Below are 12,698 nucleotides of genomic sequence, written 5' to 3' on the forward strand. Positions count from 1 at the left end.
CTATGAAGGCCAACATACCATTTGCCGCCTTCACTGCCTGTTATACCTGTATGCCAACTTTCAATGACTGATGTACCATGACACCCAGGTCTCGCTGCACCTCCCCTTTTCCTAATCTGTCACCAGTCAGTTAATAATCTGCCTTCCTGTTTTTGCCAGCAAAGTGGATAACCTCACATTTATCTACATTATACTGCATCTGCCATGCATTTGCCCACTCACCTAACCTGTCCAAGTCAGCCTGCAGCCTCTTAGCATCCTCTTCACAGCTCACACTGCCACCCAGCTTAGTGTCATCTGCAAACTTGGAGATCTTGCATTCAATTCCTTCGTCTAAATCATTAAAGTATTTTGTAAATAGCTGGGGGTCACAGCACTGAATCCCACGAGTCACCATTCTGAAAAGGACCTGCTTATTCCTACTCTTTGCTTCCTGTCTGCTAACCAGTTCTCTATCCACGTTGGGCATGTGACTGTTAAAGTAGTTGCGTTGAGTGAAACTCCTGGGAGAAAGGAGTCTTTAAAACTTAAACTGCAGGACCATTAATCACTTTTGTGACTGCTTCCAGCCTCCCTCTGAAGAGATAAAGACAGCAGATGATGAAGATGAGGAAGAGGACAATGATGATGCATTGCTAAAGGAAAGCAATGAAAGTAAGTCTGAAATGCCGCTTTTATAGAACTATATTGAAGATTCAGAGCTACCTAATAGTAATGTACTAATATTTCAACGTGATAGCAGTTTTTCGATATAGTTATGTCTTCAACCTCCACCGACACCTTTCCTCAGTAAAGAGAAAGTCAAAAGTAGTCTGCCTTTCCCATTACTGTATTCAGAAACATAAGCTAATCTATAAAGAAAAAAAAGCAGAAGTTCATTTTTTTTCCAGTTGCTGACCTGAGTTGGTAACATTGGTGAGAAACGAAAGAATGGAAGGGTAGTATCCAAAGATAAGAGTAATCAGAAACATTAAAGGAAAGCTCCAAGCTCAAAACAGCATACTTCATCCTCAAATAACCTTTGCTCGTTCCTGGAGAACATGCAATTTGATGATTTAATTTTGAATTGTTTGAGTGGATGTCTTGCCTATTTGGTAGCAGCCACTAACAGCTTAGAGAATGTTATTAGCAATATTTTGTCACCGCATGATGACAAATGTCGGGTAGTCTGCCACTGGCTGAAAAATACATGGGAACCTAAGATATTTGTGAATTTTGTAAATGTTACTTCTCTCAGCAGAGCCCAAAGCAACTGCTGAAGCACAGAAAATTCACTGTTGTGATTGGTCAATGGGAAAGATTGTTGCCACTGACAAGTGTAGGTGGAGCTTGCTGTGTGGTACAAGCAAATCACTCCTCGTACAAGCTAATTTTTTTTTAATCAATTTGCTGTGTTACTAGTGACTGCTCTGGGCTCTGCTGGACTAAAAAAAAAATTACATTTAAAAATGGGCAAATCTCCTAGATGCTGCGTAGTTGTAGGGATTTCTTTCTCTGGCAGGCTCTGCGTGAGATGAAAACACATGAAATGATTGCTATTTGGCTTAAATTATGGCACCAAGTTCAGAATCATTGCTGCTGGTGACCATTGTTCATGTATGTTCTGGAGTGGGGCCACTGTTCTGGTTTTAGATTGCATTCTTCATTAAAGAATATAAGAAGTGTTAGATATTTTACAAGAGCCAGTCTATTCTCCATGCGTAGGTTGTGGTGCAAGCATGATACTTGACTCGTAGTGCAAAACCACAACATTTATCCACGCATAACAATGATGAGTCTTGAGGAAGAGAGTAACAGCATGATGAATAATGATATTTGCACTGGTTCACTCAAGAAATAGGAATTGAAGGCTAATAAAACACTAGGAAAATTCATAACATTCATTCTGGAAATAACGTGACTGAAACAGATGCTCCTCTTCTGTTTAATAAGGACTATAAAAATATATTATGAAATCTTAATATTTTTAAAGAAAACCTCCAATGTTGACATTTCTAGTTTCCCATGTATTTCAGCCAACAACAGCAGGCTACCTGACATCATCGTCTGGTGACAAAAGGCTGCTAACGACTTCTCCCAAGCAGTTAATGGTTGCTATCAGGTAGGTAGAAACATCCGCTTTGAAGGCACTTTTACATTGTTACATGGGGTCCCAGGGAACAGCATTCAAATGGAGACCTGTGACCTTCATGTATCACACTGCCCCATAAGTAACTGGGAGGGAATCTGGCTCTGGCTCCATGCCCTAAGTTATAAGTAAAGACTTAATAGCAACTCACAAGTCTGATGAAAATCTCGATTCTTGATACTGTATTTCCCAAAGTTGGCTCCTTTATATTTAAAGTGTAATAGGTGATGGGAGTACTGTGCATTTACTGTCAGTGGTTTTCCTTCAATATAAAAGGGCATTGAATCTGGTTTAGATGAGGTGTTTAGTCATGAATTGGTTCCAGGGATTTGATAAAGATGGGGTATGCTGTGTCTAGAGTTTTCCTTTTTATTTGAAATATAAACTAAATATAAAAGCAAAATATTGCGGATGCTGCAATCTGAAATAAAAACAGAAAATGCTGGAAATCTCAGTGGGTCATGCAGCATCTGTGGAGAGAAACAGAGTTAACGTCAGAACTGGTGAATGTTTGAAAGAACAGATTCTTCAGAAACACTGAAAGGGGGAGGGGAGGAAAGAACAAAAGGGAAGGTGTGTAATAGGGTGGAAGACAGTAGAGATTTGAGAGACAAAAGGGATGATGGGCTGACTTGAGATGGTAATGGCAGAAGTTAGAAACAGATTAGTTTAGATAGGGTGTGAATGGCAGGATAATTACCAGCTGCCATGGGAAACACAGAGAGCAAATCTACTTAAGAGGAAAATATGGGCAGAGGTTGTGGTCTTAAATTGTTGAACTCGATGTTGAGTCCAGAAGGCTGTAGAGTGCTTAAACGAAAGATGAGGTGCTGTTCCTCAAGCTTGCGTTGAGCTTCATTGGAGCAGTGCAGAAGTCCAAGGACGGAGCGGAGAATTAAAGTGACGGGCGACCAGAAGCTCGGGGTCACGCTTACGTTCTGCGTTTGGTCTCCCCAATGTAGAGGAGACCACATTGTGAGCAGCGAATGCAGTGTACTAAATTGAAAGAAGTACAAGTAAATCGCTGTTTCACCTGGAAGGAGTATTTGGGGCCCTGGACAGTGGGAGGGGAGGAGGTAAAAGGGCAGGTGTTGCTGCATCTGCCCTTGCACGGGAAGGTGCCGTGGGAAGGGGAGGGAGTGCGGGGGGTAACTGTGGAATGGACCAGGATGTCGCGGAGGGAGCAGTCACTTCGGAATGCTGATGGGTGGGGGGAGGGGAAGATGTGATTGGTGGTGGGATCACGCTGGAGGTGGCGGAAATGGCGGAGGATGATCCGTTGAATGTGGAGACTGGTGGGGTGAAAGGTGAGGACAAAGGGAACCCTGTTGTGGTTCTGAGAGGGAGGGGAAGGGGTGAGAACAGAGGTGCAGGAAATAGAACAGAGGGCCATGTTAACCATCATCATTATAGGCAGTCCCTCTGAGTCAAGGATGACTTGCTTCCACACTAAAAATGAGTACTCAGGTGACTGATGAACTAATTTTAAACGGTGGAAGATGCCTGTGCATGAATTCTTTTAACGTGGGGTGTCCATTGCACACCAGCCACCGCAAGATCTTGGACAAGTGGCAAGGGGATCCAAGACAACTGGAGACATGTGCTAATACATACACACAAACTCAAACATATTCCTACTGCCCTCCTTCCTTCCTCCTTCCCACAGGACCTCTCTACATGGAATTCATAGTACGCAATGTGAGCCTCACGACCTCACAATTGGTCCATGCTGCACCTTCCATGTCTACTCCAGAGATGAGCACATAATCTAGGCTGATAGTTCAATGCAGGACTGAGCCCTGATCTGCCTTCTCAGATGGACATAACATCTCTCAGCACTACTTCTTCCGGTTTCCTGGCCAACATTTATCCTTCTGCCAATATCACTAAAATAGATTTTCTGGTCATTTATCGAATTGCTGTGGTACCTTGTTTGCGCAAATTGTTGCAATCTTTCCCCACAGTTTATTACAATAAGCAGGGTACAACTATACAGGAAATAATGGGGGAATGCAGAAATCAGTCTCCTGTGTAAGCCACTTTGATACAAGATTAAGCATAACGCATAGAGATAAAAAGTCAACACCATCATCTTTGGAACTGACTTGGTGATTTCCAAATATTAGAATCATTACAAATGGGCTTATGTTAAGCTTTTAAGTACTATTTTCAATAAGTAGGAGGGACCATAGTTGCCTCAGACAAACACCAGTTCTGACGAAGGGTCATCGACCCGAAACGTTAACTCTGTTTCTGTCCACAGATGCTGCCTGACCCGCTGAGATTTCCAGCCTTTTCTGTTTTTATTATAAACTATAAATGTTTAGTTCACACACTTATTGTTCACACACACATAATTCACACGTTAGTAATGCGTCAAACTAGAAAAATGAAGGACTCTCAAATTTTCAATGCAGCTTCATAGCCCTCCACACTCTTAATACACTGCCGTCCTTTTTATATGACATGGAACCGTATAACATAAAGGACCCATCATTAATGCTGTCAGCGAGGGTTTCCCTGGGTGCCTTCAGACTGCTACATAAGAACATAAGAAATAGATGCAGGGAGTAGGCCATTTGGCCCCTCGAGTCTGCTCTGCCATTCAGTAAGATCATGGCTGATCTGCCAATGGACTCAGCTTCACTTCCCTGCCCGCTCCCCATAACCCTTTACTCCTTTATTGCTCAAAAATCTGTCTATCTCCGTCTTAAATATATTCAATGACCCAGCCTCCGCAGCTCTCTGGGCAGAGAATGCCATAGATTTACAACCCTCTGAGAGAAGAAATTCCTCCTCATCACAATTTTAAATGGGGGGCCCCTTATTCTGAGACTATGTCGCCTAGTTTTAGTTTCCCCCTGTGAGTGGAAATATCCTCTCTGCATCCACCTTGTCGAGCCCCCTCATTATCTTATAAGTTTCAATAAGATCATCTCTCATTCTTCTGAACTCCAATGTGTATAGGCCCAACCTATCCTCATAAGTCAACCCCCTCATCTCCGGAATCAACCTAGTGAACCTTCTCTGGACAGCCTCCAATGCAAGTATATCCTTCCTTAAATACGGAGACCAAAACTGTACACTGATCTGATCTTTGCCTCAACTGCACCTCCCTGCCCGCTCCCCATAACCCTTGTCTCCCTTATCTTTCAAAAATCTGTCTATCTTCACCTTAAATATATTCAATGACCCAGCCTCCACAGCTCTCTGGGGTAGAGAATGCCAAAGATTCATGACCCTCAGAGAAGAAATTCCTCCTCATCTCTGTTTTAAATGGGCGACTCCATATTAGAAACAGAAATTTACAGCACAGAAGGAAGCCATCTTGGTCCATCATGTCCGCACCGGCCGACCAAGAGCTATCCAGCCTAATCCCACCTTCCAGCTCCTGGTTCATAGCCCTACAGGTTACGGCACTTGAAGTGCACATTCAAGTGCACCGTTTAAATGTGGTGAGGCTTTCTGCCTCGACCACCCTTTCAGACAGTGAGTTCCAGACCCCCACAACCCTCTGGGTAAAGAAATTTCTCCTCATATCTCCTCTACAGCTCCGCCCAATTACTTTAAATCTATGCCCCCTGGTTGTTGACCCCTCTGCCAAGAGAAGCAGGTCCTTCCTATCTACTCTATCTAGGCTCCTCATAATTTTATACACCTCAATCAGATCTCTCCTCAGCTTTCTCTGTTCCAAAGAAAATAGACCCAGCATCTCCAATCTTCATAGCCAAAATTCTCCAGTCCCAGGCAACATTCTTGTAACTCTCCTCTGCACCCTTTCCAGTGCAATCACATCTTTCCTGCAATGTGGTGACCAGAACTGTACACAGTACCCCAGGTGCGGCCTAACCAGTGTTTTATACAGTTCAAGCATAACGTCCTTGCTGTTGTATTCCATGCCTTGACTAATAAAGGCCAGTATTCCATAGGCCTTCTTTAACCACCTTATCTACCTGGACTACTGCCTTCAGGGACCTATGGACCTGCACTCCCAGGTCCCTTTGTTCCCCTACACTTTTCAGTGTTGTACCATTTAATGTGTATTCCCTTGCCTTGTTAGACCTCCCCAAATGCATTACCTCACACTTATCCAGATTGAATTCCATTTGCCACTGTTCTGCCCACCTGACCAGTACATTGATATCTTCCTGCAGTCCGCAGCTTTCTTCTTCTTAACCACACAGCCTATTTTAGTGTCATCTGAAAACTTCTTAATCATACCCCCAACATTCAAGTCCAAGTCATATTGAAATATACCACAAAAAGCAAGGAACACAGCACTGATCCCTGCGGAACCCTACTGGATACAGCCTTCCAGTCACGAAAACACCCATCAACCATTAACCTTTGATTCCTGCCTCTGAGCCAATTTTGGATCTAACTTGCCACTTTGCCCTGGATCTCATGGGCTTTTACTTTCATGACCAGTCTGTCATATGGGACCTTATCAAAAGCTTTGCTAAAATCCATATACACTACATCATACGTACTGCCCTCATCGACCCTCCTGGTTACCTCCTCGAAAAATTCAATCAAGTTAGTCTGATATGACCTTCCCTTAACAAATACATGCTGACTGTCTTTGATTAATCCATATCTTTTCAAATGAAGATTTATCCCGTCCCTCAGTATTTTTCCCAATAATTTTCCCACCACTGAGGTTAGGCTGACTGGCCTGTACTTACTCGGTCAATCCCTTTCTCCCTTTTTAAACAAAGGTACAACATTAGCCGTCCTACAGTCCTCTGGCACCACACCTGTAGCCAGAAAGGATTGGAAAAAAATGGTCAAGACCTCTGCTATTTGCTCTTTTGCTTCTCTTAACAACCTGGGATACATTTCATTCTGGCCTGGAGATTTATTCACTTTCAAAGTTGCTAAGTCCCTTAATATTTCCCCTCTCACCATATTTGTCTCATATAATATTTCATACTCCTGTCCCTCTCTTTTGGGAAAACAGATGCAAAGTATTCATTAAGAATCCTATCCATATCTTCTGCCTCCACACACAGATTGGCTTTATGGTCTCTAATAGACCCCACTCTTTCTCTAGTTATCCTCTTGCTCTTAATGTATTTATAAAACATCTTTCGGTTTTCCCTGATTTTACTTACCAATATTCTTTCATGCTCTCTCTGCTTTCCTGATAATTTTTTTAATTACACCCCTGCGTTCTTTATACTCCTCTCGAGTTTCTGTAGTATTGAGTTCTCGGTATCTGTCATATGCTTCCCTTTTTTTCTTTATCTTAACGTGTATGTCCTCTTACATCCAGGGGGCTCTAGATCTGTTAGCCCCACCCTTTTTCTTTAAGGGAACATACTTGCTCTGCACCCTCAGGATCTCCTCCTTGAATGCCTCCCACTACTCTTGACACTGATTTACCATCAAATAGCTGTTTCCAGTCCACTTTGGCCAAATCCCATCTCAGCTCAGCAAAATTGGCTTTAACCCAATTGAAACTACCCTCAATCTTACTGAATTATGATCACTCGCACCAAAATGCTCTCCCACTAATGCCCCTTCCACCTGTCCCTCTTCATTTCCCAAAACCAAGTCCAGAACCATCCCCTCCCTTGTTGGGCTTGTTACATATTGCCTAAAGAAATTCTGATTGCATTTTAGGAATTCCGCACCCTCTATACCATTCACACTACTATTTTCCCAGTTAATATTAGGGTAGTTGAAATCCCCCAATATTACAGCTCTATAGTTTTTGCACTTCGCAGCAATTTGCCCATATATTTGTTCTTCTATCTCCCTCTGACTGTTTGGGAGTCTATAGTACATTCCCAATAGTGTGATTGCCCTTTTATTGTTCTTCAATTCTGAAACTGTGCCCCCTATTCTAGATCCTTCTCTGCATCTACCCTGCCAAGCCCCCTCATAATCTTATGTTTTAATAAGATCACCTCTCATTCTTCTAAACTCCAATGTGTATAGGCCCAACCTACTCAATCTTTCCTCATAAATCTCAGGAATTAACCTCATGAACCTTCTCTGAACTGCCTCCAATACAAGTATATCCCTCCTTAAATAAGGAGACCAAAACTGTACGCAGTACTCCAGGTGTGGTCTCACCAACGCCCTGTACAGTTGTAGTAAGACTTCCTTGATTTTATACTCCATCTCCCTTGCAATAAAGGCCAACATTCCATTTGCTTTCTTAATTGCTTGCTGTACCTGCATATTAACTTTCAGTAATTCGTGTACAAGGACACCCAGGTCCCTGTGAGCACCAACATTTCTCAATCTCTCACCATTTAAAAAATACTCTGCTTTTCTATTTTTCCTACCAAAGTGGATAACTTTACATTTCTCCACATTATATTCCATTTTCCATGTTCTTGCCCACTCACTTAGCCTGTCTATATCCACTTGAAGTCTCTTTGCATCCTCCTCACAACTTACATTTCCACCTAGCTTTGTATCATCAGCAAACTTGGATATATTACATTTGGTCCCCTCATCCAAATCATTGATATAGATTGTGAATAGCTGGGGCCCAAGCACCGATCGTTGCGGCACCCCACTAGTTACAGCCTTCCAACCCGAAAATGACCCGTTTATTCCTACTCTGCTTTCTGTCCTCAATCCTCAGTCCATGCTAGTATATTCACCCTAATTCCATGGGTCCTAATTTTGTTCAATAACCCCTTGTGTGGCACCTTATCGAATCCCTTCTAAAAATTCAAATACACCACATCCACTGGTCCTCCTTATCTATTCTGCTATTACAACCTTGAAAACAAATTTGGCAAACATGATTTCCCTTTCATAAATCCATGTTGACTGCCCAATCCTATTATTATTTTCTAAGTGCCCTGTTACCACAGATTCAAGATTTTCCCCCACTATTGATGTCGGGCTAACTAATCTGTAGCTCCCCGTTTTCTCTCTCCTTCCTTTCTTAAATAGGAGGGGTTATATTAGCTACCTTCCAATCTCTGGGAACCGTTCTAGAATCTGGAATTTTGGAATGGCAACCAATGCATTCACTAGCTCTATAACCACCTCTTTCAAAACACTAGGATGTAGGCCATCGGGTCCAGGGGATTTATTGGCTTTCGGTCCCATTAATCTCTCCAGTACTATTTTTTTTTTACCAATACTAATTTATTTCAGTTCCTCATTCCCGCTAGACCCTTGGTACTCCACTATTTCTGGGAGGTTTTTTGTGTCTTTTTCTGTGAGGACAGACCCAAAGTATTTGTTTAATTTCTCTGCCATTTCCTTATTTCCCATTATAATTATTTCTCCTGTCTCAGCCTGTAGAAGACCCACATTTACTTTTCCTTTTTACATACCAATAGAAGTTTTTACAGTCTGTTTTTATGTCTCTCGCTAGTTTACTCTCATGTTCTATTTTCCTTTTCTTTATCAATTTCTTGGTCCTCATTTGCTGAATTCTAAAATCCTTCCAATGTGCAGGCTTGCTGCTCTTTTTGTGAACATTATAAGCCTCTTCCTTTGATCTAATATTACCTTTAACTTATCTTGTTAGCCATGGTTGAACCACTTTTCGTGTGGGGTTTTTGTGACTTAAAGGAATGTATGTTAGTTGTAAATTATGTATTAATTCTTTAAATGTTAGCGATTGTTTGTCTACTGTCATACCTTTTAATGTAGTTTCCCTTTCTACCATAGCCAACTCTCCCCTCATACCTACATAGTTTGCTTAGTTTCAGATTTAACTGAATCACTTTCAAACTTAATGTAAAATTCTATCATATTATGGTCACTCTTCCCTCAGGGCCCCTTTACTACAAAATTATTAATGAACCCTTTCTCATTGCATAATACTAGATCTAAAATAGCCTGTTCTCTAGTTGGTTCCCCAACATACTGATCTAGAAAACCATCTTGTATACATTCCATGAATTCGTCCTCCACACTTTAACTGCAAATTTGGTTTGCTCAGTTTGTATGTTGAGTAAAGTCCCCCATGATCATTGTATTACCTTTGTTACATGCACCTCTAATTTCCCGATTTATACTGTGCCCTACATTATTACTACTGTTTGGGGGCCTATAAACAACTCCCACCAATGTTTTCTGGCCCTTGCTGTTTCTTAGCTCCACCCAAACTGATTCTACGTCTTGATTTTCCAAGCCAAGATCCTTTTTTTATCCCATCCTTTATTATCAGGGCTACCCCTCCTCCTTTTCCATTTTGCCTGTTTCTTGTAAAAGTTAAGTATTCTGGAATATTTAGTTCCCAAACGTGGTCATTTTGCAACCACGTCTCTAATGGCTATTAGATCAAACCTATTAATTTCTATCTAAGCTACTAATTCATCTATTTTGTTGGGAATGCTTCGCACATTCAGATTTAGTGCCTTTAGCTTTTACTTTTTTCTATTTTCCCTGGTGTCATCTTAGTCAGTGCTGGGCAAGCTACATTGCTCGCATGCCAGACACGAGACTCCCAAAGCCAGCGCTCTACTCGGAACTCCTTCACGGCAAACGAGCCAAAGGTGGGCAGAGGAATCGTTACAAGGACACCCTCAAAGCCTCCCTGATAAAGCGCAACATCCCCACTGACACCTGGGAGTCCCTGGCCAAAGACCGCCCGAAGTGGAGGAAGTTCACCCGGGAGGGCGCTGAGCACCTTGAGTCTCATCGCCGAGAGCATGCAGAAACCAAGCAGCGGAAAGAGCGTGCGGCAAACCTGTCCCACCCTCCCTTACCCTGAACAACTATCTGTCCCGCCTGTGACAGGGACTGTAGTTCTCGTATTGGACTGTTCAGCCACCTAAAGACTCATTTTAAGAGTCTTCCTCGATTCTGAGGGACTGCCAATGACTGATGCTGATTACCTTTGTCCCTTCCTGACTCTGCTTATATTTACCCAAAACTCTGCTCTGGAGCCGTGACATTTCTCTTGCTGCTTTTAAATTTACTCTTTCCTGAATCCTCCCCCCACCCCCCCCCCCCGCCCCCGCCCTTCATTAGTTTAAAGCCTTGTCTACTTCCCTAGTTATTCGATTTGCCAGGACACTGGTTCCAGCTCAGTTCAAGTGGAGCCCGTCCCAACAGAACAGCTCCCTCTTTCCCTCGTACTGGTGCCAGTGTCCCATGATGCAAAACCCCTGCCTCCCACACCACTCCTTGTGCCACACATATAACTTTCTAATCTGCTTATCCCTATACCAATTGGCGCGTGGTTCAGGTAACAATTCAGAGGTTATTACCTTTGAGGTTCTGCTTTTTACCTTCGAAACTCCCGGTCACAGAATCTATCCCTCTGATTACTGTACCACAACTACATTCCCTTTCACTTCTCCCACTTGAATGGCCTCCTGAGCATGGTCAGTCTGCTCATCCATCCTGCAGACTTTTCTCTCATTCACACAGGCAGAAAACACCTCATACCTGTTGGATAAGAGCAAAGGCTGAGGCTCCTCCAGCACTGCACCTGGGGTCTCCTTACCTGCCTGAGTTGCTGTCACACTCTCCTGTCTCTGACCACTAACCACTGACCTAACCTAAGGAGTGTGTCTGCCTCCTGGATCGAAGTGTCCAGGTAACTCTCCCCCCTCCCTGATGTCCCGCAATGTCTGCACCTCAGACTCCAGCTCAACAACGCTGAGCTGAAATTCCTCAAGATGCAAGCACATATTGCAAACGTGGTTGTCTGGGATCACAATGCTCTCCACAAACTCTCGCATGCTGCAGTTGCGGCACACCACCTGCACTGCCATCCCTATATGACCTTATTCTATTTAATTAAATGTAATTTAATTTGTATTTAAGTAACTTAGTTTACAGTTTAGTTCCTTGACTTCCTAATTGATCTGGATTAAGTAATGGGTAATGAAATTAAATATCCATCTGTAACACAAAGCACTACAAATAGTGTGGGCAAAAAGCTGCAACTCCTTCCCCTTCTCTGAATTCCCAATCTTTCCAAATTCCCAAATAAACCACTCTGTTTAAGTCCACTCACTTTAAGACCGTTCTCTGCAGACCACAGATTCTTTATGTCCTCTTCACAACTTGCTTTCCCATCTATCTTTGTATCATCAGCAAATTTGGCTACACTCGGTCCCTTTATCCAAGTCATTAATATAAATTGTAAATAGTTGAGGCCCCAGCACTGATCCCTATGCCACCCCACTAGTTACCGTTTGCCCCTTCCTCTTGTCCCTTTATTATCTATTATTGGGATGTATTTAGTGTCTTCTGCCATGAAGACCGTTACAAAATATTTGTTCAAAGTCTGCCATTTCCTTTTTTCCCATTATTAATTTCCCAGTTTCATCCTCTAAGGGACCAACATTTACTTTAGCTACTCTTTTCCTTTTTATGTACCTGTAGAAACTCTGTCTGTTTTAATATTGCCTGCTAGCTTACTCTCTCAATCTATCTTCTCTCTCTTTATTATTTTTTTTTTTAGTTGTCCTTTGCTGGTTTCTAAAGATTGCCTAATCCTCCGGCCGATCACTAATCTTTGCAACATTGTATGCCTTTGTTTTTAATTTGATACCATCCTTAACTTCATTAGTTAGCCACGGATGGTTCATTCTTCTCAAGAGTTTTTCTTTCTCACAGGAATATTTCTTTGCTG

General features: G+C 42.4%; 1 protein-coding gene across 3 annotated transcripts in view; it reads left to right on the top strand.

Moving 5' to 3' along the window:
* thoc1 (THO complex 1) overlaps nt 1–12,698 on the top strand; it is a 102,312-nt gene that overhangs the window by 81,890 nt on the left and 7,724 nt on the right. For 2 of the 3 annotated variants that reach the window (XM_070892888.1, XM_070892895.1), the window contains exon 20: nt 570–654. In XM_070892888.1, the coding sequence (XP_070748989.1) occupies nt 570–654 (85 nt within the window). Of the gene's footprint in view, nt 1–569; nt 655–2,015; nt 2,102–12,698 lie in introns of all 3 variants that reach the window. The other variant, XM_070892902.1, reaches the window with a different exon arrangement.

This window comes from Pristiophorus japonicus, chromosome 1, assembly GCF_044704955.1.
Source record: "Pristiophorus japonicus isolate sPriJap1 chromosome 1, sPriJap1.hap1, whole genome shotgun sequence".
Lineage (NCBI taxonomy): Eukaryota > Metazoa > Chordata > Chondrichthyes > Pristiophoridae > Pristiophorus > Pristiophorus japonicus.